The 26,433-nt window shown below is 51.9% G+C and overlaps 10 protein-coding genes and 1 non-coding gene across 11 annotated transcripts; 5 read left to right on the top strand and 6 right to left on the bottom strand.

The window, feature by feature from the left end:
- The first annotated feature begins 45 nt into the window (after positions 1-45).
- BDW47DRAFT_111006 (putative cell surface receptor/MFS transporter (FLVCR)) lies at positions 46-2,553 on the top strand. The gene is made up of 4 exons (XM_024813852.1): positions 46-844; positions 904-1,016; positions 1,070-1,418; positions 1,476-2,553. Exons 1-4 carry the CDS (start codon positions 701-703, stop codon positions 2,307-2,309), a joined length of 1,440 nt encoding a protein of 479 aa, XP_024669143.1. The 5' UTR covers positions 46-700; the 3' UTR covers positions 2,310-2,553.
- Positions 2,554-3,013: 460 nt separating this feature from the next.
- Positions 3,014-4,679, top strand: BDW47DRAFT_111004 (uncharacterized protein). Its single transcript, XM_024813851.1, has 2 exons — positions 3,014-3,949; positions 4,093-4,679. Exons 1-2 carry the CDS (start codon positions 3,571-3,573, stop codon positions 4,482-4,484), a joined length of 771 nt encoding a protein of 256 aa, XP_024669142.1. The 5' UTR covers positions 3,014-3,570; the 3' UTR covers positions 4,485-4,679.
- A 537-nt stretch (positions 4,680-5,216) lies between these two features.
- BDW47DRAFT_111002 (cytochrome b-c1 complex subunit 6 family protein) lies at positions 5,217-6,516 on the bottom strand. Its single transcript, XM_024813850.1, has 3 exons — positions 6,120-6,516; positions 5,876-5,998; positions 5,217-5,789 (listed from the first exon to the last, which is right to left on the bottom strand). The coding sequence occupies exons 1-3, from the start codon at positions 6,379-6,381 to the stop codon at positions 5,725-5,727; spliced, it is 450 nt and encodes a 149-aa protein (XP_024669141.1). The 5' UTR covers positions 6,382-6,516; the 3' UTR covers positions 5,217-5,724.
- Positions 6,517-6,726: 210 nt separating this feature from the next.
- On the bottom strand, positions 6,727-8,462 carry BDW47DRAFT_111001 (uncharacterized protein). Its single transcript, XM_024813849.1, has 3 exons — positions 7,991-8,462; positions 7,505-7,676; positions 6,727-7,442 (listed from the first exon to the last, which is right to left on the bottom strand). Exons 1-3 carry the CDS (start codon positions 7,999-8,001, stop codon positions 6,921-6,923), a joined length of 705 nt encoding a protein of 234 aa, XP_024669140.1. The 5' UTR covers positions 8,002-8,462; the 3' UTR covers positions 6,727-6,920.
- Positions 8,463-9,397: 935 nt separating this feature from the next.
- On the top strand, positions 9,398-12,508 carry BDW47DRAFT_111000 (putative glycerol-3-phosphate acyltransferase Sct1). Its single transcript, XM_024813848.1, has 5 exons — positions 9,398-9,475; positions 9,556-9,857; positions 9,936-10,533; positions 10,592-10,860; positions 10,912-12,508. Exons 2-5 carry the CDS (start codon positions 9,687-9,689, stop codon positions 12,118-12,120), a joined length of 2,247 nt encoding a protein of 748 aa, XP_024669139.1. The 5' UTR covers positions 9,398-9,475; positions 9,556-9,686; the 3' UTR covers positions 12,121-12,508.
- Positions 12,509-12,591: 83 nt separating this feature from the next.
- On the top strand, positions 12,592-14,614 carry BDW47DRAFT_110998 (undecaprenyl diphosphate synthase family protein). The gene is made up of 2 exons (XM_024813847.1): positions 12,592-13,223; positions 13,325-14,614. Exons 1-2 carry the CDS (start codon positions 12,999-13,001, stop codon positions 14,378-14,380), a joined length of 1,281 nt encoding a protein of 426 aa, XP_024669138.1. The 5' UTR covers positions 12,592-12,998; the 3' UTR covers positions 14,381-14,614.
- Positions 14,615-14,873: 259 nt separating this feature from the next.
- BDW47DRAFT_128447 (cytochrome P450) lies at positions 14,874-16,711 on the bottom strand (the record flags this gene model as incomplete). Its single annotated transcript, XM_024816850.1, has 4 exons — positions 14,874-14,900; positions 15,023-15,121; positions 15,200-16,348; positions 16,403-16,711. The coding sequence occupies 4 exons, from the start codon at positions 16,709-16,711 to the stop codon at positions 14,874-14,876; spliced, it is 1,584 nt and encodes a 527-aa protein (XP_024669137.1).
- A 2,046-nt stretch (positions 16,712-18,757) lies between these two features.
- On the bottom strand, positions 18,758-21,034 carry BDW47DRAFT_110995 (isoamyl alcohol oxidase). The gene is made up of 5 exons (XM_024813846.1): positions 20,452-21,034; positions 20,222-20,366; positions 19,896-20,156; positions 19,309-19,815; positions 18,758-19,239 (listed from the first exon to the last, which is right to left on the bottom strand). The coding sequence occupies exons 1-5, from the start codon at positions 20,997-20,999 to the stop codon at positions 18,913-18,915; spliced, it is 1,788 nt and encodes a 595-aa protein (XP_024669136.1). The 5' UTR covers positions 21,000-21,034; the 3' UTR covers positions 18,758-18,912.
- Positions 21,035-21,854: 820 nt separating this feature from the next.
- BDW47DRAFT_133814 (SDR family NAD(P)-dependent oxidoreductase) lies at positions 21,855-23,130 on the bottom strand. Its single transcript, XM_024817935.1, has 2 exons — positions 22,208-23,130; positions 21,855-22,111 (listed from the first exon to the last, which is right to left on the bottom strand). The coding sequence occupies exons 1-2, from the start codon at positions 22,929-22,931 to the stop codon at positions 21,909-21,911; spliced, it is 927 nt and encodes a 308-aa protein (XP_024669135.1). The 5' UTR covers positions 22,932-23,130; the 3' UTR covers positions 21,855-21,908.
- Positions 23,131-24,564: 1,434 nt separating this feature from the next.
- BDW47DRAFT_t123 lies at positions 24,565-24,636 on the top strand. Its single transcript has one exon. It is a non-coding gene; the product is annotated as a tRNA-Arg (tRNA).
- A 1,037-nt stretch (positions 24,637-25,673) lies between these two features.
- On the bottom strand, positions 25,674-26,396 carry BDW47DRAFT_68717 (uncharacterized protein). The gene is made up of 3 exons (XM_024819615.1): positions 26,035-26,396; positions 25,931-25,978; positions 25,674-25,881 (listed from the first exon to the last, which is right to left on the bottom strand). The coding sequence occupies exons 1-3, from the start codon at positions 26,287-26,289 to the stop codon at positions 25,831-25,833; spliced, it is 354 nt and encodes a 117-aa protein (XP_024669134.1). The 5' UTR covers positions 26,290-26,396; the 3' UTR covers positions 25,674-25,830.
- Between the last annotated feature and the right edge of the window lie 37 nt (positions 26,397-26,433).

Genomic DNA, 26,433 nt, shown 5'->3' with positions numbered 1-26,433 from the left:
TTTTTATATTTTAATATTTCTATATCTTATTTTATCAGTCTGATTGTTTCATGTAGGATATATTCGATGTATCCTTGTCTTTTCATGGTATCTTTTTCCAGGTTGTACAATGTTCCACTGCAGCTTTCACATGGTTCGAGTCCTGCCGGTAAGTCCCGTCCGATCAGCTTCGACTTTCCCATGGTTGGCACTGCTCCCCTCTCTCCACATTCATGATGAAAGAATCTTCAGACTGTAGTATCCAGGTGGAGGAAGGTGACAGTGGAGGGGACCTGGATCCCCACAGCTGATCATCCTCCCCCTCTTCTTCTCTTCATTACTTATGGTCTTTGCCTCGGCCATCGTTCCCCATCTTACTGGAGAATTTCCCCGTTACAGGCGCCAGGATTCTTGCCAGGATACTCACTAGCTTATTAGGTCCATGGCCCCTTCGGTTCTAGTTTCTTATCCCCCCCAGTAATTGAATGCGCGAACCAATTCCCGGTCTCTTCAATCTCCTATCCAAGCCTCGACGGGGGCTCATTCGCGGACAGAGGAGCCCAAGCGATGCCGCTAATTCGGTCGCTAACAGGAACCAGACAGTCATTATATCTCCCTGATTAACCGTCTCTGTTGATTATTTCTATCCTGACTCGATCCTCTGTAATTCCACGCTGGGCCGCCTGTCGTGAGTGCTCCATGCTCGTGTCGGTCCCACATCATGGTCTTCTTCCGTTCATCGCCCCGGAGTGCTGAAGACCCCGCCCCGGATCTACCACCCACGGGGCCGGTCTATAGGGTCTACAAGCGGCGGTTCTTGGGGCTCGCTCAGCTGGTCCTGTTGAATATTGTCGTGAGCTGGGATGTATGTACCCTCTCTGTCACGGAATGTGTACGTGACGCGAAATTGATGGTTGTCTGCAGTGGTTGACCTTCTCGGCCATCTCCACGACCGCCGCCGAACATTTCGGCGTCTCGGAGAGTGCCGTCAACTGGATGAGCACGGGCTATCTCTTTGCCTTTTGTGTCGCGAGTCCGTGAGTATCATCGCCGTCATGCTGTCAGAGAAGTCTACTCACTCACCGATCAGCGTCGTCATCTTCACGCTCAACAAGGGCGGCCCCAAGCCCGCCATCATCATCACCTCCACGCTCCTGCTTGCGGGCAACTGGATCCGATATGCCGGCACGCGCGCCCGCGGCGGCATCTTTGGCGTCGCCATGTTCGGTCAGATTCTCATCGGGCTGTCGCAACCCTTCTGCCTGAGCGCCCCCACCCACTACAGCGACATCTGGTTCTCCAATAAGGGTCGCACCAGCGCGACGGCCCTTGCGACCCTCGCCAATCCACTGGGCGCGGCGCTGGGCCAACTGATCAACTCGTTCTGGGCGACCAAGCCTAGTGAGGTGCCGGACATGGTGCTCTGGCTCTCGGTCATGGTAAGCTCATGACCCCCTCAAGAGAACAAAACCGTCTTCCTAACAAGAAGCCAACAGGCCACCGTCGCAGCGATCCCCTCGTTCTTCCTCCCATCCAAACCGCCCACCCCACCCAGCGCATCCGCCTCGACAGCCAAGACCCCGCTCCTCCCTGCGGTGACGCAGCTCCTCAAGACGCTCGAGTTCTGGCTTCTCCTGATCCCCTTCGCCGTATACGTGGGGTTCTTCAACAGCGTGTCGTCGCTACTAAACCAGATCCTCGAACCGCACGGCTTCAGCGAAACCGACGCCGGCATCGCCGGCGGCATCCTCATCGTCGTCGGACTGATCAGCTCAGCCATCCTCTCCCCGATCACCGACCGCTGGAAACACTATCTGTTCACCATCCGCACGCTGGTCCCCATCATCGCTGCCACCTACATCGGGTTCATCTTCGCGCCGTCCAGCCCCGCCGGCATCGCCCCCAGCTACATCGTCTGCGCCCTCCTCGGCGCCGCCTCCTTTGGCCTCCTCCCCGTCGCCCTCGAATACCTCGTCGAGATCACCTACCCTTTCTCCCCGGAGATCGGCAGCACCATCTGCTGGACCGGCGGCCAGCTCCTCGGGGCTATTTTCATCCTTATCCAAGACGCTCTCAAGGCCAGCCCTGGCGCCAACCCCCCGGGCCACATGCGCAACGCTCTCATCTTCTCCGCCGTTATCGCCACCGTCGCTGCTCCGTTCCCCATCTGCATTGGCCTGTTCGGTAGGAATGTCCGCCGTCGCCGCTTGGACGTCGACTTTGGCACCGCTATTGATGATGATACCGAGCTCGGCGAGGCTGACTCGGCGCCCCAGACGACGGCCCCGACGGAGTCGAAGTCGCGTCTCGATCTCTGGACGAAGACTTGATTCTCTTTCTCATTCTCTTTAATGCCCGTGCCATGCGACTTTCATACCCATTAATTGTATGTTTTTGCTGTTTCTTTTTCTGATGTTTATTTTCGAGTTCGTCTTATGATGGACCGTATATGTCGACACGCGTATGATTGATGTACATACCTATTATCCACCCCCACTACACAAATACACACATATGTACGGAATCAAACAACAACTCCAATACTTGAACCCCATCGACTATGCACCCCGCAGCCGGTGCTGTTGTTGGTAAGGGGTACAGCACGTGCCCGTAAAATCCACTCTGGTATACTCTAGTATTAGTTCCATACTAGCGTGCAGCTAACGGAATCTAACTGTAGCAGAATCAACAACCCCTTAGAAGCGCAGGCTATTCCACACCGCAAGACGGGACAGCATATTCAGAGATAGTTATATGAAAATATAAATCAAGCTAGAGGCTGAAATAGAGTAATCACCAATATATATAAAGTGCCTAACTACGTTAAGAGATGGTGCGCTGAATAGGGAGGCATAGGGTGACGAAAGGCTATCAGCCCTAGATGGCTCTAGCTCGGCTCTAACAATGAGTTGTCTGTCAGGAGCGGTATGGATATTTTTAACTCGTATTTCACAGAACTCAATATCAAGATTAGATTTTGTCTCCCAATATCCAGTGGTCAGTTGATTTGTGAAGACTGGTAACTAGAATATAAAATTAATAGTCCGACCACCGCAAGCCTCAAGCCCCATCTCATTTATCTGCTCCACTAGGCGCCCTGGCACCCCGCATCAATCCTTGATAGGGACTGCCATTATTTACCGTCAACATACCATATTCCCGAATGGGTATGTATGTATGTATGCAAAGCATGTTCAGAATCAATCGGACGATTAGGATAACTATTAATTAGTTAGGACCGACCATGATCGGGTCGGCAGGACGACACTTAGTATTGATTAGTTAGTGCTGGACGCCTGACTATCCCCCTGCGTTTTGAATAGGATCCTTTGAAATAGGTTAAGATCAACAGCGACTCAGCCTTGCTGCTAACAAACTTAGCTGACCTTTGCCTAGGGTGTTATTTCCCTCGTTTTCCTTTCTCTCCATTTCGTCTGTCGCATCTCTCACTTCATATTGTCCTTTCCAGTTGTAGGCATACACCGCAACCACCGGTTGGTCCTCACCAGATATACATCTATCAACCAACCAGCCAACCAGCCAGCCAGCCAAGACATCAGGAAGAAAAAGAATAAAAATAAAGAATAAAAAATGCTCGACTACGACCCCCCCAACGCGGGCTTCGCCCTCCGCGCCAAAGACTCCTGTCCCGCCGGCACAGACCCATGCTACGGAACCTGGGGCGGCTTCGTCTCGTGCTGCCCCGACACCTCCCACTGCTTCAAGTACGAAAACGGGGCGCCGAACTCGTTCTGCTGCCCCGGAAAGTCCAACTGCGCGAATTTCATCGATCCCAAACCGCACTGCGCGAACGAGTCGTGGACGATGTTCGACAACGACGGCAAGTTCTGCTGCCTCGAGGACCAGTCTGGGTTTTGGACGTCCGAGAAGAACCATAATGGCTCTGTTGGGTGTGCGGATGGGGATCCCGGGTCGAATTTGAGGACGTTGCTTAGTCCTGTTGAGCAGAGTGAGTTCCCTTTTTTTTTTTTTTTTTGAACTCTACAGTACTTTACCTTTTTACCTTGGTACTGGTCTCGGCGATGATTCGCTAGGTGATACAGTATAGTATCAGGCAGGTGGGATAAGAAGGTGCTAACATGACTACTACAGCCCTAATCTCCCCATCACCAGGCCCATCCCCAACATCACCCCCCAAGCCGGATGACCCCACACCCCCAACTCCCAACCCCAAAGCTCCAGAGGAGCCCCCCAACAACACAGGCGCCATCGCAGGCGGCGTCGTCGGCGGCGTGGCCGGCGTCGTCCTAATCATAGCAGCCATCCTCTTCATGCTCCGCCGCCGTCGTCGCCAGAACGACATGCAGCCCGACAGCAGCAACACCAACGCGCCCCCCGGGTTCGAACCGATCCCGACGGGCGGTGTTGCCGAGGCGCCTGTGAAGACGTATCCAGGGTATGAGGGGCCGAGTGAGTTGGAGAGTAACAATGCTGCGAAGAGGTTTGAGTTGCATGAGGATACGAGGCCGAGTGAGCTGCCTTGATAGAATTTTTCTTCTTTCGACCTTTTTTTTATTTATTATTCTTTTTACTTTCTTTTTGGCTGGCTTTCTTTCGACTGGTTCCGGTTTGAAGATTGGTCCGACTTTTCTTTTATGGGTTGAGATGATTGACTGATTGGCCCTTTATGATACCATATTTCTTATATCATGTAAATAATACTTGCTTTCTACTGTATTACTGATATTTAATAGCATTATAGATTTTGGGCTGTTGCAATTATTCACTACCTCCTTCGCTTCTTGCCTTGACCTGATGTGTGAGGATATAAACATAAATACCTATATACATAAGGTACCCTTCTACACTCGTGCCAGTTACCCTCACACGGCAAGGCAAGTTTCATGGAATATGGAGCATTCACAATGGAGGAAAGACGCTCATACTCATGGAATCCTCCAAGTGAAACTCCACTCCTATCGGATCTTGACTTGCGTGATTCAGTATGGATGAAGTTTCTAGATTGGGGTGGTGAGTATGGTGCTATAGCTAACTACCCAATGTATATACTATACGTGCGCAAATAAAGAGGGCGAGTAGGTAGGTACCTAGCTCAGTGTTTATGTTGGTAGTTCAGATGAGGTAGTTGATCACTGAGCTGGTATTTTGAGCAGGTTGAGTGCTGACTGAGTTCTGGTTGACCATGTACTGTGTAATACTCACTGACCAAGCCTTGAGAAGGTATATAGCAACATTAGGAGATAGATCAGATATAGTCGGATCAGAATCTAGATCAAACATCCATTTCTAAACCACAGATAAGAAGGAACAAAAAAGATAATAAAAAAGAAATTAGCACAGTTCAAAGACAAACCCAACTAGATATCTGTACAATACACATCATGGAATGGTGCACCCATTCATTCTATCACCACACACCTCTCCACATCTCCACATCTCCCTCTTTCTTCGAACACAACGCACGAAACGTACAAAAAGGAAAAGAAAAGAGAAAAAGAGAGGAAAGAAAATGGCACCACAAGACAATGTCAACATGCTATGCCTATTCCCCTCCTCTCTCCTTCATTCTATCTCGTGACTCGAGTGCCTCCGTGCCTCCGTTCTCTCCACTGTCGCTTATTTGTATACTTGTACTGCGTACTTGATCCACCAACAGGCTTATATTTTCTGTCATTCGATCCGGTTTGTCATTGGCTTCATGGTGGGGAACTATCATATTGGGAAGTGGAGGTGGAATCAGGCCCGTCGAGGATATGGATTCGTTTATTTCAGGGTGCGCCACAGCTTGGGGGCGGCGCACTGGGTCGCGCAGTGGGCGAGGTGGAAGACTATCATGATCTTAGTACACCTGTACACATAGAGGCCGCTGTGCATGGCGAAGAATGAAATGATTGTCATAACTGGGAATACTCACACTCCTCAACGCAGTCCTCCTTGGGGCCCTTGTAGTCCTCATCCTCCTGCTGCTGGGTTACACGCTCGACGCACTCGTCGTAGTGGTGCTTAGCGGGCGCACAGTGAGCGGAGTTGGCGCATTCTGTTCCTCACATTAGCCATTGAACAACTCACCCCCTCAAACCGTGGAATGACACCAATTGGCAATTGAATGCAAGAGCCAAGCGTCACTGCGGTAGTAGGGAAAAGAAGGCAAAACTCACCCTCCTCAAGCTGAGGCTTGATATCCTCAGGCTCCTCCTCCTCTTCCTCCTCCTCCTCCTCTTCCTCCTCTTCCTCAGCCTCCTCCTCCTCAGCCTCCTCAGCGGGGGCCTCCTCCTCGGCCTCCACGCTCTCAGCGTGCTCCGCCTTGGGGTCCTCCGCCTGGGGAGTCTCCTGGACGGTGTCGGCGGGCGGCGCCTCAGCCTGGGCCTCGGGGAGGCTGAACGACGAGATCACGTCGGAGAAAAAGTCGGTGAAACCCATTGTGAGCCGTGTGGGAAGATCAATTGGATTGACTGGAGGGTGGGTTGATTAGGTACCGAGAGTGGTGGTGGCGGTGGGGAGGGTTCAACAGGCCAACAAGTTGGATGAGGTTGGTTTTGAGGGTGCAAGTTAGCGGTTTTGACGAAGCTGGGAAAATCGGAACACCCCGGCCGCCGGGCGAATGCTCAATTGTCGGACACGTGATTGGCTGGCGCTTCGGAAGGGGTCTTTACTAATGCGGCAATGTGGTTCGTTCTCATACTTTTTATTTTTATTTTCTATTTTTTTTTTATAGACTTATGTATATACAATTGATATAGAACTTGGTATGGTAGTCAATAAATTGTTGTTAAATCGATTAATACTGTACAGATTTGGATTTTTTACCAACAGGCTTGCTTGGAGTGACAGGCACAAATGAAGAAACAAAATTAGGAAAATGGAAAGAAAAAAAGGAAAAAAAAAAAGAGAAGGAAAAGGATTAAGAAATCCAGAAACAGGATAGATCCTCAGCAATGCATTCATCCAAGATCCCATCCTCAAGTGGTACGGCGTAATCGCTCCTCCAGCTCGTTAGCCACACTCTGCTGTTGCACCTCCTCGTAGCCCGGCGGCGGCTCCATGAACTCCGGCCCCGTTTCGGAAGCTACCCGGGTATGCTGCGAGGTCGACGGGGGTGCATCATACGCTGGTGCTCTCGCGCCCGTTGCCTCGCCGGCTGGCGCAGAGTAAGCGGGGAGCTCTTCCAGATGGACGGTGGACATGTCCACGTTGGTGGAGCCGCGCGCACTCTCTCGCGACACTTCGACCGCCTGCTCCAGACGCTCTTTGATTCTTTCGAAGCGGTTGTGAAAGTCAAACGCCCCGCCTTCTTTGAAGGTGACTTTGACCTGGATGGCGGGCAGCCCGGGGGGGATCCCGCCGCCCGAGACGGGCTGGACCAGAGCCACCCAGGCATTGGGGCCAAAGAACGGGGCCGTAACATGGCTGTCGCGGACGTTGAGAAGCGGGGCCGAGAATGATTGGAATTCATCCGACTTCTGGGCGGGGATGTAGACCACCTGGGCAGTCGTCAGAGTTGAGTCGAGCGCGTGGGAAAGAGATGTCACAGGAGACCACTTACCCGCTGATTCGTTAGGTAGATCTGACCACTGCTGCTTTGGAGGGAGAAGGCATCCTTTCCGGAGCTCGACCCGAGCTGTTGCAGGGAGATGCTTGTCCGCGGGGGAGATGCATATACGGATTGTTCTCTGGGAAGGCGGACGAAGCCGTCACGCTCTTGCAGCATCACCCAACTGTGGGAGATAATTAGACTCTGGGTAGTTTTATTTCACTTCGGATGTTTGAATCCAGAGTGAGAGAAAGAACTCGGAACTGAGTGACATGAATGGATTGTAGAGGGGTATCAAGGCATGTGTTTGAAGGACACGGAAAACCCGATATCAATCCGAACAAGGGGGCGGAATAGGGAAGAATCGTGCGATCTGACCCAACCACAATCCAAACATCACCAAATGGGAGACAGTGGCGACAGTGGAGAGAGCCAGGCCCGTATACAGCAATAGATAAGAAACGTTCGGTGTTGGGTAAGGAGGGGTGATTCACATACTTGATCGACATCTTGTCTGAGTCTACCACCGGAGACAGTGGGTGATCGAATAGGGAAAGGTGCTTGATCCACAGACAGCAGCATGGAAGAGTAATTAGGACGAGTGATAGACCAGTCAGGGAGACTAGATTCGGAAAAGAAAAGACAAAGTTGGGTAGTAGGTTGGGTCAGGTACTAGCGAGGTGGTGGTGGTGGTAGTAGAAATCTAGTGGTGGGATGATAGGTAGATTATACTGCAGTGTCCGCCTGATTGGAATGCACGACTAGTGTAATCTGCAGTGAAATCGGATGTCTATTGGATATGATCCACTGCACCGCAACAATGGGATCAATAAAATGTATCGAAAGGAACCAGGAAGAAATCCCTGTGATGGTGATCAGGGCTGTCAGTGTCAATGCAGTGGAATGACCGTTGGGGAGCGCGGGGTTGGAAGCGGAGGCCTAAAAAAGGGAGAGGAAACGGATGGTAAGCGGGCCAGCAGTAGAGTTGAAACATGGTTGTTCATGTACCATTGGATTGATACTACCACGACCTATGATCTAGATATATAAATGTTATATTTATCTAGTGGGAAATTTGATATAAAAATACATCACTATCAAATTTGTTTATAAATATTCTATTCTAATGTGCTCAGACTTACACTACTTGATCGAGACCGACAGCCGGATTGCCTGAATACCTGATGTGTCAGGCATGTAATATCATGACCAAGCACGATCAACAGTGGGAAACCGAACTGTCTTCTGTCCACGCAGATGACACTCCAAAGCAATCCATCCTCTGAATCAAAGAAGTTGGTCAACACCGTGAGTCCATCACAGTACCACAATGACATCATTCGAGTACAGCGTTGTATGGGATCAGTCATGACTGATCTCAAGCATCTCAAGCATCTCAAGCATCTCAAGCATCTCAAGCATCTCAAGCATCTCAAGCATCTTAATCCCGAGATTTGGTGACTGGCATTGAGTACGCCCCGAAGAGTTCCTGTTTGTCCCTATACCCTATTCAAACTGACGCTATATTGAGGATGACAGGCCCGAGTGGTTCTAGAAGGGTCCCTGTGTAAAATACGATACAGAGACTGTCGCTGGTAAACTACAGATAGCCGTATCTGGTCCGTGCTCCTTTCCGGATTCGATGACAATCTCGTGGTGGGAGTATATCAGTGCGTGTCTGAATGAATTCACTAAGTAAGTCAAGATTAGATGGAAGAAGATCTCGGCTGTAGGTGCGTCTCCCCTGTGTGCGGATGGACAGTTGACCTAAACCAGTTAGCTATGATCGCCCATTACATCGTTACGAACGGAGAGGTCCCCACTAGCCAGAAAAATGACAGTCTACTAACAACTTTTTTAATCTTTCGACCTCGTGTTGCTCACTGAGAAAAAAAATAAACTCTCTAAAAACGCCCACATCTCCCCCCCCCTCATGTCGGACTTTTTAACGTCTGAAAACGAGTCTCTTTGAGATCCTCATCGGTAAGATATTCGTACAATTCATGAACCCTTCCCCCACACGATCCATCAATTGACTAACACGTCTTTCGTTTCCCGCACAGGTCAATGCTCATGCGTCATTCCCCTCGAGTCTCGCTTCCCCAGGTCGCCTTTCATCTTCTCCGACCGGCGCATTCTCATCTGTCTACCCACTAAGCCTGGGTTTGATCTGGGCAGTGTCTAAAACAACAAAATGCCGACCCAACCGCGCATCCCGCCCTTGATCGGATGGTTATATGATCTGGTCCTCTGGACCTTCTCCGTGCTGGTAGACCTCTTCTTTCGAGAGGTCCATCCCCGCGGTTCCTGGAAGATCCCCCGCAAGGGTCCCATGATTCTGGTCGCTGCTCCTCATGCGAATCAGGTACGCTGGACTATATTTTGCTTGATGTTTATTCCATTTTCGCCGGGATCCATCCGCTGACTGTGCCCGTGGAACTAGTTCGTCGATTCGTTGATCCTCATGCGCGTGTTGCGCAGCGAAGCCCATCGACGCATCTCATGGCTCATCGCAGAGAAATCCTTCCGCCGCAAGTTTATCGGCATGTTGGCCCGAGGTATTGGCACGGTTCCGGTCAGCCGAGCGATGGATAACATGAAGCCGGGCAAGGGCACGATCTATCTGCCCGATCCCGTCAACCAGCCCACGCTGGTGCGCGGGGTGGGCACCGACTTCGAAGGTCCGGGCTATGAGAAAGACGGCACGATCGCGCTGCCCACCATCAACGGAGTCTCGCACAATGGAATTATCGCGGAGATCCACGGTCCTGAGGAGTTGGTCTTGAAGAAGCCACTCACACACAAGGACGCGCTCTTTCAGCTCACGGGGCGGACGGACATCTCGGACGAGGGAAAGTTCACGGGCGATGTCGCCGATCAGAACCTCGGCGACTTCAAAGGGTCCAAGTTCAAGGTGTCGCCTCATGTGGACCAGACCGCCGTCTACAATGCCGTCTTTGCTCGGTTAAACGCGGGTGGCTGTATTGGCATCTTTCCCGAAGGGGGCAGTCATGATCGGACCACCTTGTTGCCATTAAAAGGTGATTTCATCTGTTGTCGGATTTGTTGCTTGCATGCATCGGCTAACCCAATTCATAGCGGGCGTGGCCATGATGGCTCTGGGTACCTTGGCCGACAATCCCGACTGTGGGTTGAAGATCGTTCCCTGCGGGATGAACTATTTCCACGCTCATAAGTTTCGCTCGCGCGCCGTCATTGAGTTTGGTACCCCGATTGAAGTACCTAAGGAACTCGTAGATCTGTATAGAAAGGGAGAACGGCGCGAAGCGGTCGGCCCGCTTTTAGACCTTATATACCAGGCCCTTGGTGCGGTCACCGTGACGAGCCCGGATTACGACACTTTAATGGTTTGTGGAACGCTCAGTCGATGCAAGGGGCTCTAACTAATCCTTGTCTAGGCGATCCAAGCGGCCCGCCGTCTCTATAACACCCGGGGTAAAAAGCTCCCGTTGCCCATGGTCGTGGAACTGAATCGCCGTCTTGTAAAGGGGTACGCCCACTTCAAGGATGACCCGCGGATTGTCTTTCTGAAGAAATCTATCGCGGATTACAACCGAGAGCTGCGTCTCTTGGGGATCCGCGACCACCAGGTGGAATATGCGAGGTTCTCGTTTTTCCGGGTGATCGGCACCTTGGTCGGCCGCCTCCTTCAATTAGTCTTTCTTACGATAGGGACCCTTCCGGGGTTGCTCCTGTTCACGCCCGTCTTCATCGTCACCAAGGCGATCTCGGTCAGAAAGTCGAAAGAAGCCTTGGCGGCGTCCACGGTGAAGCTGCAGGGGCGGGATGTGATGGCTACCTGGAAGCTCCTCGTCGCCCTTGCATTTGCCCCCACGCTCTATGCCTTCTATACTGCGGCCTTTACCTACTGGGCTTACCGTAATCGAATCCAAGGGCTCCTCCCTTCCGGTATGCCGCTGTGGCTGATTGTGCCGATCGCCATGGTCCTGTTCCCGGCCATCACCTTTGCGGCTCTTCGGATCGGCGAGATCGGGATGGACATCGTCAAGTCCCTCCCGCCCCTGGTGCTCTCCTTGAATCCCACCTCCGCCAACAGCCTTGTAAGACTCCGCCATCAGCGCGCTGCATTGGCCCAACATGTGACCGAGGCCATCAACACGCTCGGCCCGGAGCTCTTTCCCGACTTCGACGCGGCCAGAGTCGTCTCCGACCCCTTCCGTGAACGGGACCGTCCAGTGAGGCAGGAAGGAGACGCGGCGGTGCCGGAGATCAAGCGGACCAGCACGAGCGAATGCGAAGAGGACACAAGGACCAAGGAGCCCCTGCCTCGGAACGAGTCCTTCCACAACCTGGCCAACATCGGCTTCTTCTCCACCCGGCCTCCCAGCCGCAGCCGTAGCCGCAGCTACAGCCACAGTCGCAGCAGCTCCTTTGGCGGGCGCCCGGGTTCATCGGGTCAACAGTTGAAACCCATGAGCCAGATCAACTCCAATGGCGAATTCGATCAGGTCAGTGCGAAGATCCGAGATGCCATGCGGGAACGCGGGGCTCGTCGACGCCGACAGAGCGAGGATAGTATCAGTGGGGGCGCGATCAGTTCCGACCCAGGGACTCCGTCGAGTGAGGAGGGTCGAAAGGATTTGTAATTAGTTCTTTCTTTATTTCTTTCCCTCTCTCTTCCCTTCCCACCTCCCTTTTTATTTACGGCCCCTTTTTGTTTCTCTGTTTCTCTATTCCCTGTTTATCTATTCCTTTTCCCTTCCCCTTTGACTTTTGTTTCTATATATCCGTACTAGCGGTGGTGTTTTGGCGTTGACTGTTTTGTGTATGTAATGGATGTGTGCCAGCGAAGGGTACGGAGGATGATGACGCCGGAGAAAGGGAGTAGCCTTAAATTGAGTAAAAAAGAAAGAAAAATAAATGGAGTAGCAGTTAGTCTCTAGAGGTTCAAAAAAGTATTTCTAGCCCAAAGACGAGATCCGAATGATTGAATTAATTAGAAGAAGAAGAAGAAGAAGAAGCAGGTGATATCCAAAGCTCCTCGGACCGTGCTAGTTCCGGGGGAGGATTTGGCCCGTGATTCTTCCCCGTTCTCCGAATCCGACTCCATGCGGTGCGCTGGTTACTGCTAACGTTGCTCATCATTTCCTCCACGTCGCTTCTCCTCTTGACCTGCATATCCCAGTCTACCGTCTCTCGATCCTGTTATTCGATCGATTCGCCACCTATCCCCGCAAACGCTTGGAACATTAGTCTTCAAAGAGGTCAACGAAACACTGCAGCCTGATGGACACAGCCTTACCACGAAGGATCTTCGCTCTTGTCGTGTCTCTTGGCCCCCGAGTGGCGTACATTGTGTGAAGGACAGACGGATTTTATCTAGCCAACCTCGTTCCTATACCTCCTATTCCGATCGGTCTTCTTCCTGCGAAAACCACAGCACCCGCCCGTCCAGTCCCACTTGATTATTCGTTTCCAGCCAGCGTCCAGTACATCAGTGATCGTTCGTTTCTTTTTCTATACCATGGCAACGTCTATGCACCTGTCGCGACTCCGGAAATGGATCGTCGCGTCTCCACCGATCGAGTTCGCCATTTCAAAACTGCGGGATCTCTTGGTGGGCGCCATCCGGCAGGGTCCAGTTCCACAGCATGTCGCGTTCGTGATGGATGGTAACCGACGATTTGCTCGGTCACATCGGATCGAGACGGTGGAGGGCCACAATCTGGGGTTTGAGGCATTAGCGCGGGTTAGTCTATCTTTTTTCATTATCTTCCAATCTTGTTACGATGCTTGGGGGGTGTGGTTACACAGTTGGACAAGATGCTGACCATATTGTCTGGCGGATAGATCTTAGAAGTCAGCTATCGGAGTGGGGTAAAGGTGGTCACGATCTACGCCTTCAGTATCGAGAATTTCAAGCGCTCGAAGTTCGAGGTAGACGCCCTGATGGAGATGGCCCGTGTCAAGCTCGGCCAGTTGGCACAACACGGGGACATCCTGGATCGGTACGGCGCACAAGTGAGGGTGCTGGGGCGGATGGACCTGCTCCGTCCGGACGTCCACGCGGCGTTCACGAAGGCTGTAGAAATGACCAGCCGCAACGGCAACTGCGTCCTCAACATCTGCTTCCCGTACACCTCGCGCGACGAGATCACCGGCGCCGTCCGCGACACCGTCGCAGAATACAGCACACCCCTACAGCCCGTGCACGCCTCAACAGGCAGCGTCCGCTCGCCGTTCTCCGAGTCCCACATCGCCCTCAACATCCAAGCGCAGTCGCAGTCCCCGCCGGAGCCCCAAGCAACAGCAGCGGAAGACACCCCCAGCGACATCGAGTCCGCCTCGGGATCGTCCACCCGCAGTGAAGACGACCACCCATCGTCCCCACCAGGCAAAGTCTACGAAGGCACCGGCTCATCCTTCTCCTCCTCCACAACCCTCCACCTCGCCGAAGCCAAAGCCGCCGCCGCCGCCGGGGGCAACAGCAACAACAACAACAACAACGACAACAACACAAGCGGCAAATTCCAGTCACCCGAGACCATCACCAGCCAGACCATCTCCGACCACCTCTACACAAAGGGCAACCCGCCGCTGGACCTGCTCATTCGCACGTCGGGCGTCGAGCGCCTCAGCGACTTCATGCTCTGGCAGGGCAACGAGAACACGGAAATCGTCTTCCTAGACGTCATGTGGCCCGAGTTCGACCTGTGGCATTTCCTTCCTGTTTTGCTGCGCTGGCAGCGCCGTATCTCCAAGCAGAAGGTGAACCCCGAAGCCGAGGGTGACTTTGAGGGTGACTCCACCCCCGAACAGCAAAAGCAACAGTCGCCGTCGTCGACCGATGACGTCCCCAGCGACGATATGCTGCTGCATAACGACGCCAAACTCAAGGGCTTGTAAAATAATCCTTACTGTCCATCACCTGATTTGTGTATACGCCCCTTTTACCCCTTACCCCTCACCACCTCACCATACATACAACCTCCTTACATATTTACTATACATATGTAGCGGTCTATTAGACTCTTGGCGAGACTTGCATTGTGATATTACCATGAGTAGAACGGACATTGTTGAGTCCTAGATAGAGACTAGAAGTAGTCTGGATAATCTTAATAAATATGCATGCTGTACTGTATTATCCAACGTCTATACCATTTATAACTCTTATACCGCAGGAATAGACTCGTATCTCGACTAGCCAGCAGCCATAGATATATAATATCTGTGACTAGTTTCTTCAGCCCAGCAGAAGATAACAGAAGATAATTCCACTAGAGAGATGATGCACAAGAAAAGGGTAACGACTAGACTGGGTAACCATGCCACATAAATAGACAGACAGACAGATAGCTAGATAGATAGACAATTCGCATTCCCTATCTCAGCCTAATTACAGAGTACTGCCCGTCACCCGTACCTACTATACGTCTTTTTCTTTCTAAAAACCTGTATTTTCCTTTTTGTTTCTATATCCAGGACACAATTCATCGTAATGTATAGATAGATAGGTATAAAGTATCATGATATAGGATATCATACCATGATCTCCCTCGGCGTAAAACACGTCTTAAAGTTATATTGTCGCACGAACCACGCGTTCCAGAGTTTCCATTCCTGGTCTGGGTGGGCGAGTTTCACCTGTCATCATAGAGTTAGCGATACCGTCATACTTACACTTTGTCAAAAAGAGGGAAAGAGGAAAAAAAAAAAACTCACGTCAAACCGTCTCAAGAAACTCGGCACAATCTTATAAATCTCCATCAGAGAAATATTCTTCCCAATACAAGTCCTTGACCCCGCCCCAAACTGCAGCATCTTCCCCTCCATCGCCTTCAGCTTCTCCGGCTCAGCTTCCAACCACCGCTCCGGAACAAAGCTCTCCGTATCAGGGCCGAAGATGTCCTCTCTCCGGTGGATCACCCAGGGACTACAGCCCACGATCGTGCCTCCAGGGATGAACCGCCCTGAGATTTCGACCCCGGCGGCGGGGACGACGCGCTCGAGGGGTAGACCCGCTGCAGGATGTAGCCGGAAGGCTTCCTTGATGCAGGCGTCGAGGTAGGGTAGTTTGCGGGATTCAGACCACGAGACGAGGCCTGTTGGGCGGTTGGCAATTGTGCCGGCGGTGACTGCGTCGTCGAGTTCTTGGCGCAGGCGAGCCATGCAGGATGGTGCTTTTAAGAGGTAGTAGAAGACGGCGGCGATGCTGATGGCTGTTGTTTCGGAGCCGGCAAAGGCCATAGACACGGCCATTGTGAGGATGCGCTTGTTGGTCATGAAGTCTGGACGGGCTTCGCCTGCTTTGAGGAACATTGTGAGGAGGTCGTCTTTGGGGGAGGAGCCCGCGCCCGCCGGGGTGGATTTGGCGGCGAGACGCTCTTGCATGCGCTGCTTGGCGAAAACGGCCACGGGGTGGGAGTTATCCGCGAGGTTGAGTTTCTGGAGGAGGTCGAAGATGGGGTTCTTCCAGAGGAGCTTGTCGAGCCAGGGCATTTGGCCGACGGGGGCGGAGTAGTCGAAGATCCTGGCGAGGGACTGCACGATGCCGTCGACGTCGTGGTTGTTTTCGACGAAGCCGTGCCGCTTGCTGTATGTTATGCTGCCGATGACGTCGAAGGCGAAGAACTGCAGCCAGCGCGCGAAGTCGCAGACTGTGGTGCCGTTGGCGAAGACGCGGCTGGTCTGGTCGAGGAAGATCTCCGTGGTTTCGTCTACGAGGGGCTCGTACTGGACTAGCGAGCTCATGGAGAAGGCGTGGTTTACGGAGCGGCGGAGGTTGGCGTGGAAGGATTCGTCCAGCGTTGAGAAGAGGGATGGGAGTGGTTCGCCTTTGGAGACTGTCATTTGGACGGGGTAGAATTCGGACTGTCTTTGTTAGATGCTGGTCTGATATTGATGTTGGGATTGGGGGGTTTTTACCTTAGTGAATCCCTTATTCAAGCCATAGATGACTTTGATGGCTTTCGGATCCGCAAATGATAACGTGCGGGGCCCCAGACGCACGATGTCCCCGTACTGGCGATGCAATTCGATGTGGGTCCGTTCCGGACGTCGCCCTTTTACATCGAGATAGCGCCACAGATCCGTGAAGTGCGCCCAGAAGGGCCCCGGAAAGACATGGAGAGAGTTATAGAAATAGTTGAGCGAGAGATAGAGGAGGAGACAGGGGACCGCGTAGAACGCGCAAGACAGCGCGGAATCCGGAACCACCGCGAAAGTAACCGTCATGGTGTCTGATTGCCTCGGGATGGATCAAAAAGACGGACGGCATGATATACATATATATATATGTAGGTCATTAGTTAGCAAGTCAGTCGGTTGGTCGGTTGGTTTAGTTGTTAGTTAGCTCGTCCATGATCTTCACCGCGCAGAGAGCCAGCCAAACGGCCATCCAGTCCAATCCAACACGGATATCGGCAGTTGCAGATGCCCGGATCCGATCGACGTGGACAAACCTGCGATAAGACTACCAATCCCATCGAAAGGCATGTTTTAGTCCTCCACCGACGCTGTGGGTGGAGGAGGAATTTCGCAGTTTCTCCGCAGCGTTACCTCCATCATTCCGTGGGAGGGGCTAGAGAGCGATGGAGTATAGTTGGTCAAGTCCGTCTGCTCCAGCCCGTGCGTCGGCATTTGGGGGCCCGTTCACCAGCCGAACTTGTCCTCCCTCGCAGGATCTTCCAGTATATCAGTTCAACGGTTATTCAACGGTTAAATCTGGCGTTTACCGATGGGTATCGGTCGGTCGTTCATATCTTTTCTCAGGCGGAGTCCTCCGGACATTGTCCATTATCTTGTATAGACTTAATGATCTTATAGAGATTGGACTTATAGATTGAATCCCTGGTCTTCAATACTCGGGAATTAGAAAGCTAAGTGAGAGCCGATATCTACAACACACACAGTCAAATACCAGATCAATCTTCTATCAACGCATCATCTGTCCCACCGGACGCTGCAACCGGCTATCCACTCTGTTCCCCGCACGGAGTGGTTCCGAGCGGATTGCCCAGACGAACAGAAAGTAAACTGAGCTACATCGCCTTCATCTCGACCCTACACTGGAAATATACCTGTTCTTTTATCATTCTCGGTTTGTTGTCTGTTGAGCTGCCAGTGGCGGACGCCACGTGTTGTGATGACGTCATCGATACAAACCCTAATTCAGGCATCCAGGCCGCAGTGGGTGGCAGCATGGAATCCATCTATCTGGTGAGCTGGGCTGGTCAGAATAGTCCAAGGGAGAACAGTACCTTCTGGTTTTATAGGTCTTGAAGAAGTACTTGAGGGGTTACTCTGGGGATGATCCGAATAAGCGCTCTCTGGGTTTGTACCAATTGACTATATCCTACTTCAAGTCCATTTGGAGGAGTGGATAATGTAGAATTATGGATGTAAGCACCCAACTAAGCATGAGAGCATCAAATAGAGCCAGTAAACTATACCTAGCCGAGCCAATCAATTAATTCAATAATTACCATGTTCGACGAGAAGTAGCAAACCAACACAATTAAGTCAGCCAACCAGCCCGCAGAAGAAACGACGAAGACTGCCTGCAAGTCAAATGACCACATCCAACTCACCAGCACACATTATCAAGCGGGCCTAGCTTATGGCAAACATTGCTCTTTTCATACTGCGTGCGTCTTGACCGCCACCAGCCGAGCGGCATTCTCCCCGAACATATCTGCCGGTGTCACTTGCAGACTCCCCTCCTACATGATAACGATCACCTTGGTCAATCGGGCGCTGGCGCTGCCGTGACTCCTTGAACAGCGCTTCTCAATATTTGCAGGCGCCTGGCCCTTCGCGGGCTCATATGCGAAACGTACTGGAAGGGAAGAGGAAAGAGTACCACGGTGACATTCTCCTACCCGCGGTCTGCATCGCTGCGAGCTGCATAGTTGTATCTTTCTCTGCTCGCAGTAGGCAGTAGCCACGCAACACCTCACGGTTCTCGGCGCAGTTGTTTGCTGCTGTTGGGCACCGTTACATCCAGATAACAGGTCAATTCCCGTAGACTATGCTTCTCCTTCCGTCCTCATTGTTGATTCTAGCCAAAGGGTATTTCAGTTGACACGTAAAAAGTCAAGTGTCCTGCAAGGAATGTAGAGCCCCACCATACAGGTGTGGGGTTGCATTCCGCAAAGTATTTCAATATAGCTAGGCTGAGAATGCAAGAATGAGGACAACATGGTAGGATACACAAATTATTGTCTTTGTGCAGAACGCGCTGTTATCTTAAGCATGTGGGTAGTGGAGGGAAAGAAGACTGCTATACACTTTCTATTTCTACAGCTACTAGTACATGATTAAATTAACATGCCAAACGATATAGCTCCCCATAGCTCCCCATAGCTCCAAAGGATTCTTCATCCAGGCTAATGCCAGAGCTGATGAATAACACCGCTCACACTCGTTGCCTGTGGTTATATCTGCGGGTAACAACTGAGACGGCTATCATCCGAATCGGCCCCAACACACTGATGGCACGTTATCAGATTACTCGGGTCAACGTCCTTCTTGATCTTGAGAAGACGGTCGTAATTCTTCTCTCCCCAGAAACTGTCGGTGTGATTTGGCTCGTAGACATCAGCTTCGTTTTGATAGGCACCGCTGTTGGGGGTGATTTCGCGCAACGGGCTCACGAGTTCGCTAGCCTCTTTGAAGCGCTCGGCGAAAAATTCGGGAGTATGTGGTTTCTGACCATCGGTGTCCCAAGTTGACTGCAACATAATATGCCAGACAGCCTCTCTCTGTTCATCCACAATGTTAGCGAAAGGAGTAAACCCATGTTTAAAAAGGGGAAAGAGAGAAGTGCTTACCCACGCAGGAGTGACTGACGCCTCTCCAGGACCTCCTGGCTGGTCTGACTCGGGCAACTCATATCCAAGAGGTGCAACCATGTTGATACCGAAAGGCATGTTTGAAAGCACATCGGTAAGCTCCTGTCGCTTGGACTCCGTTTCAAAGTTTTCTTTCAGAACGAGACGGGAGGACTGGGCGACAGAGATTCCGTCGATGAGACCGCCGATGAATTGGATCGCAGGACTTTGCAGGAATTCCCAGTAGTTCTCAACGGTCGTCACGTCCACCCCAAAGCGAAGGGTACCGTTGTTACGGGGCCGGGCGAAGTCGATCAGTGGTTTCATGGACAGTTTTGCTTCTTCGTGCGTGAGCTTGGGCGTAACTGCCAGCATGAGACTAGTTGACTCTCCCAGAGAGCTCATGTACCCTCCCCAGCCGTCTTCAGCCCATTTCACCCCATTGTCCACCACGAGAGCTGTTACCTCCCTAGCGGTCAACGGGGATGCAAACGAAATAACTGCCATCTTCATGGGGGAAAAGGTTTATCATCAGCATAACGGCATTGACAGAGGGAGGAGGCCAACAATGGCACAGGCTCGCTCACCTGCAAGGGAACTTCAGGAAAGACCCGCGCCGTGGTTTCTGTCACCACACCGAACGAGGCACCGCCGCCTCCACGGAGCGCAAAGAAAATCTCCTGGTTTTGACAGCGGTTGGCCGTGACATAGGTCCCATTAGGTAGAACAACTTTCATTTGCATGGCGTTGTCAACACCCAGGCCATGGACCGGGGAAAGGAGACTATGGCCTCCCCCTGTAACATATCCTCCGGATGCACCCACTGTTGGACAAGCTCCCCCTATTGCCTTTGGAAGATTTGTCAGTCAGAAGCCCAGTATGTTTCTATGGTAGAGAATACTGTAGCACATACCATGTATCCATTTTGGTGGGCAAACTCATATATGCCTTCAAAGCCCTGACCGGCACCGTATGTTATAGTAGGGCCAACCGACTTTCCGCAACCATCTGGTGTGAAGTCTTTGTCCAAGTGAATCGGAGGCTGGAGGTTGTGTGTCCTGCACCGGGGCAAAATCAAGTTGGTTCAACAAGTTAGATGCCAAGTGTCCCTATCAAAGTGGATGAGGAAAGATATTGACGTACCAAATTGCCAAGCTATGACGTCCAGCACTGCGGCCCTTGTAGTCGTGCCCTGTATTTTTGATCACCAGGGGAATACGGTGCGCTTCAGCAAACTTCAATCCCGCCTGGATGTCCCGCACGTTCCGCACATCGACGTAATAGTCCGGTACGCTGCCCTGGTAGCATGTGCCCGGAAGGGGATTGGTAGTGTCATTCGCTGGCAAATTGGCAAGGGGACATCCGTGACCCGCAGTCATACATGATCCATAGAAGGCATCATGATATGCAGCAGGTTGAGAGCTGATAAAGTCAACATTGCGCCTGTTTTTCTGTGCGATCTGGCAGGCTTCTAGGTCTGGGGCACGGAACGACGTCTGACCATTAGGGTCGTATTTCAGATAACAAGGCTCCGCCAGAGGCCTCAAAACACCGAGTCGACCCTCAACACTTGCATTGAGAGCGTTCCAATCCGCATTGGAAACCTTGAGGATGGCTGGCTGAACGGACGCAAATGCTGGCGCCGTGCTGGCAAGCATCAACAGCCAAAGGCTAGGCGTATGAATAAACATGACTGCCTCTGATCAGGGAGGTAGCTGGAGGAAGGGAAACCAAATACTTGTACTAGAAAATGAGCAGAAATGGCAGACGGCAAGTGAGTATATAAAGTAGGTCAATTAATTACATCGGTTTAGGAACCTATCCATGGAAACAGTGTTGCCTATGCATGATCAATAGTAGCCAGGCTGCTCAGCCTGGCTATTAAGTAAAAGAAATGGCACTCGCCCATGGAGCCCTTTGGCCTTTAGGCCCCAGGATAACGTCTGCCCAAATATGAACTGGCAGACTTGCCAACAAGCTTTACAATAGACTGACTAGCTAGTATGTCTTGCCCAATGAAAACCCCAACGTGATTCCCGGAGCCCTGCTGCATAGGTTCCATGGTCTCATCAGTAAGCATGTCCCTCTGCCAATTACCAATTCAGGCCCACTGTCCTGCCAAGATCCTTACACTGCCACAATCAGGGTGGATGGATTCTCCATATTATATCGCTTAGAGTCTCCATAATATTTCATTCCCTGATTTGTACACGCTTTTTTCTGCCCTGGATGTCCTGGCCGACAGTAACCGAAGGCCCAGTATGTTGATGATCCATCAATCTGGCGACCCGTCGTTGTACTTGCTGAGTTCTCATGAGTTCTAAAATCATTTGGTTTGTATCGCTCTACTCATCTACTTATCAGCCTTCTTATTCATAAGTGCAGGCATTATTGATACTTAGCATGGGGTTTAGCTCGTCCGTACCAGGTTTGGCGCATCATGCTAACCCTGATCAGGATCGGTCGTTGCCCCCTGCCTGTCTCGCGACGTCCACCAAGACCAAGATTCATTTAGCTCTGGTGTTTAGTTCAACTACTCCCATCAAGTCTTAGCATCACACCTTTCATTCTAGAGTTATATTAATATGAACGGGTTCGTCTTATGACAAAGCCTGACCATCGATAAATCGAGGAAACCCTTGGAAGCCGATCCAAAGCTCACCAGTCCCGGGCGGGCCACCGACAATCTCCTTCTTGCGATCCTTGAGCTCATCCACATCCCACGCGGCGAAGACGATCTTGTCTTTGAGAAATTCTGCTTCGGGGGAGGCAATCCAGACGAGGAAATCCGCCGGAAGAGAGACTGCGCGAGAAGAGAAGAACAAGAACGATCGTTAGTTGCTTGAGAGCACAGACAGAATATCTCCCAAAGCAGGGCGAGGAATTAAGTGATACGTACTGTCGTCATAGGGAAATGGCAATTTCACGTTCTCCTCCAGCTTGGCCGACATGGCCGTTTTGAGGAACCCGGGATGCACATTGTGAAGACGCACTTGCGGGTTCTCGGCGGCAAAGGACTGTAGGAGCTTGACGGCAGCCATCTTGCTGCTCACGTAGGCGCCCATTCCGGCGAACGGGGGAAACAAGATGCCGGCCGTGGTCAGGTTGATGAAGGTGACGGGCTTGTCCTCGTTGGTGCTGACAGACTGGTTTGCCCGGACGACCGCCTGGGCGGCCACCAGCGTCCCGACCACCGTAGTCTTGTAGCCGTCTAGAAAGGTCGTCGGATCCGCCTCGAGAAGGGGAACAACGGGGGCCAGGACGCCGGCACAGTGGACGAGGATGTCGATGCCGCCGAACTGAGCCGCCGCCTTGTTCATGGCATCGCGGACGGCCGACGCGTCGCACAGCTCCGCCGGGTAGGTTTGAATTGTCACGTCTGCTTGACTGGCGCGAACGGCCGTGGCGGTTTCCGCCAGCGCGTCGGCGCGGCGACCGAGGAGGATTAGGGCTCGGGGCCCTGATGCCGCAAAGGATGAGGCGGTGGCCCGGCCGATGCCGCCTGATGCGCCTGTAATCAGCACAACCTTGCCCGCCGTGGAGAGGCCGGGCTGGGCTGGGTCGATGCTTGCATATGTGGCGGAATGAGTGACCTTGGTGTATGAGGGCGGTTGCGGGGCCATGGTTTGAGATTGTCGACTCGTTTTCTCTCTCTTCGTGGCTTGGCTGCTAGGTTTGTAGTGCGGGAGAGAGGGCCTGTAAATGGGTATCAATTCAATGTAGATAGACAGTATTCAGCGTGCAAGAGGCCTAAACAATGCGAATGCAAAGGTAGCGGCGAAGATGACCGGTCAAGCTGGTTAAAGTGTTGACCGAGCAGACAGGCAGGTAGCTACGACGAAGAGATGAGATTATTGAAAAAGGGGGTGAGAGCGGTAGTGGCAGTAATAATGCAATATATAACCAGCCAATTTAAGCCTCGTCGGTGTCTTTTTGGTCCTAAGTTTTGCATACTAACATGCATCTGGCCGTAAGCACTACGGATGAGCGGGTGGCTTGTATCATGGAATGTCTAGAGAATAGCGAATAGTGAGGTCCCCGTGTCTAGGCAAGGCTCCACCCGGAGTGGGACCAGTAGCTGTTAGACAAGTGAAATGGGGATTCGCCAATCTCAAGCTAGGTAACCTAGGTAGGCGCCATTTAGTGAGCTTCTTTTCTGCCACCTTGCCAAGTCTTAGATATAGACTAAACTGATCCTTCCTATCGCAGAATCCCAAAGCAAAAGACGAGGGACAGCCAGATTGACCAACCTGAAGAAGCTTTTCCTAACATTGAAGAACTGATAAAGATCACGATCTGGCTCAATGGGGACTAGGATTTAGTTCACTCGTTGGGATGCTTCAAGGAAACGGCCCGTTTATCTGGCAACCAGGAACCTACAGCCCTAGTCCCAACCCTTATTCTTGGGCGAATCTCACGAAGATGGTCTATGTTGACCAGCCTGCGGGGATGGGCTTCCTCTCTGGGCCGTCGACCGTGACTGATGAGTGAGATGTTGCGCGACAATTCAACAGCTGGTTCAAGAATTTTGTGGACACTTTTGACCTTCATGGACGGAAGATTTACCTAGTTGGAGAGAGTGATGCCGGCCAGTACATTCCCTACATTACGTCTGACATGTTGGATAGAAAGAGTACACGTTACTTCAACCTTCGTGGAATCCAACTGATTGACCCGATGGTCAATGGTGATTCCGCCATGATCTACAGTACATAATCTACGAATATCACCTGTAACCTTGCTGTATACTAAGCTCCACCCCCCAGACCCAAGCAGCGTTCCTCGTCAACCTCTGCTTCAACAGATACCACCTGACAGACTTCTGCCCCTGCCTCTGGAACACAAGGAACACAAAGGGTCTTACCCCTCGCGCAGGGGGCCCCATTCAACTACTTCGACCGACCCGACCCGACGTGCAGCAAATTCTGCACATTCCTCAAACAGTCTACTCCGCGCGCACCGCAGATGAGGTCTTCCCAAAGGGCGATCCATCGCCTCCCAGCGCACTCGGGCTCCTCCCAAGCGTCATCGAGCGCACAAACAACACAATCATCACACACGGATGACTCGACTACTTGATGTCACTGAATGAATCGCTCGTTACAATCCAGAACATGACCTGAAACGGGCGCGCAGGAGTTCTACCATCAATCAACCGACGGGGTTAACCTCTTCTAGAGTTCCTCCTCCTCGAACAGACCAACATCTTATCCAGCATATTGATAATACCCCCCATCCAAGCTGACAAAACAACAAGGCCGGCTGGCCCAATGGCAAGGCGCTTGACTACGAATCAAGAGATTGCAGGTTCGACCCCTGCGTCGGTCAATAATCTTTTTTATAACCCGGAATCATGCCCACTGTGTTGGCCTTTGGGGGATTACCCTGTGTGTATTCCATATCGAGGACGCGCCCGCATACCCATGGGAGGTCTCTGGGTCGCGCTACTTTTGCTACGAAGGTGGCGAAGTGAAGGGGTTGGTGGTCCCACCGGCATATTAATAAACTCTACCATTACTAGCTAGCTAAAGTTGTAGCTGCTTCGATCGTATACAATCATTCTTCCAAAGACCAGACCCAAAGCAGTCTGTCATATGCTGTACACCAACTCACATCCCCAGCAGCGCGCTCCTCCCCCACAACCCCAAGCCACACCTTCTGCAGGAAATAACAACGGACATATCTCCTGCGCAAACCAGTGGCGTGCGGAAACTTCCCGCCGCATACGAGACAGTCGCCGGCCGCAGGACCCCGGCCTTCTCGAGCGCATCATCACTCGCCTTTGCCACCTGCCACTGGATGTTCTTTTTTGAGCCGAACCTCACGGGGCCGGTGGGGAGGATTGTGGATGAGGGAAGGGGGCTCGGGAAGCCGGTGAGGAGGGCTTTATGCAGAGCTACGAGGCGTTCGTCGTCTGTGCTGTGAGGACCAGGGAGGGGACCGTAGACATCGATCTGACCATCTTCATCCAAAGGCTGTTGTGGCTATGTAGAAGACATGTGGCAGTTCTGGGGTTTTCTTTATTTCTTTCTTTTTGCCTTCTACTTTGTTCCTGTGTTGGTTTACGTTTTTCAAGCGTTCATATAAGTTTTATAGTCGGTGGTGGTGATTCCATTTACCCTGCCCTCTCCAGTATTGAGCAGATGCTCTGCCTCCAGATGACTCAACGCCATATGTAACGATTGAGGCGGACCATCCAGGTTGCTCATTTCCTCGAAGGACCCGTCCCTGCGATAAACACCCTACCCGCTGATATCTAGTTACATCTTGTTTAAATTGCTCAATCCGCTGTCAGAACGAGAGAACAGCCTTCTTATCCCTAAGTCGCAACGAAGCTGTCAAGGGGTATCGAATACTAAACCCGCTTGGCCCCATGCCACCACTCTCGCCTTCCGGAAACTCGAATGATATTACTTCCCCTCGGGCCAAATGACAATCCTGCACACTCTTCGTATGCTCGTGTGCGGGTACTCGCTCAAGGGCTGCCGTGGGTTTCTGCTTCCATGAAGTCGAAGCCCTGGCTCACCCTGACGACCCACTCGTGCTCCCGTCCACGCATTTATTCAAGTCCTCCTATACGGTGGTTAGACTGAGGGGTCACAGTGTGATCTGGACGACTTACCGGAGAAAGTGGCGCTGGTAGATCAATATACAACGTATCAAAACGCAACTAAATGACACACTGGTCAATTATGATCTGTATAGAACATATCGATGTGTACGAACCGTTAGTGACCAACGGCCTGGGAAACGCTCTTCGAGCAGATTGGCCAAGCGCTGTCTGATGATATATCTGGAGCTTACTACTTGACGTATCCCGTACTCTGACGGCAGACTTTGTGTGTTTTTCTGCTGGTTATCATTATGATTATCATTGCTGGCCGATGTTGCTGCGTCGTTTCGTTCGGTGCTTGGCTGCTCTCTGGGCTTATTCTTGTTGGGCTTTCCAGACCTTATGGCCTCTGCAAAGCGTCTTCTCATAATAAGAAAATTCCCCTCTTGCGGCCGTTGGGTCCAGAATCCCAGAATTGATTTGATGATAGCTGCCCAGGCACATCGGTTCGGCCAGCCTCGTCATTGTGGAGGTTGAGCTGAAGTCGTACCCCGCCTCGTCGCGCCAAGCCA

Source organism: Aspergillus candidus (assembly GCF_002847045.1).
Source record: "Aspergillus candidus strain CBS 102.13 unplaced genomic scaffold BDW47scaffold_51, whole genome shotgun sequence".
NCBI lineage: Eukaryota > Fungi > Ascomycota > Eurotiomycetes > Eurotiales > Aspergillaceae > Aspergillus > Aspergillus candidus.
This window is presented reverse-complemented; position numbering and strand designations above follow the sequence as displayed.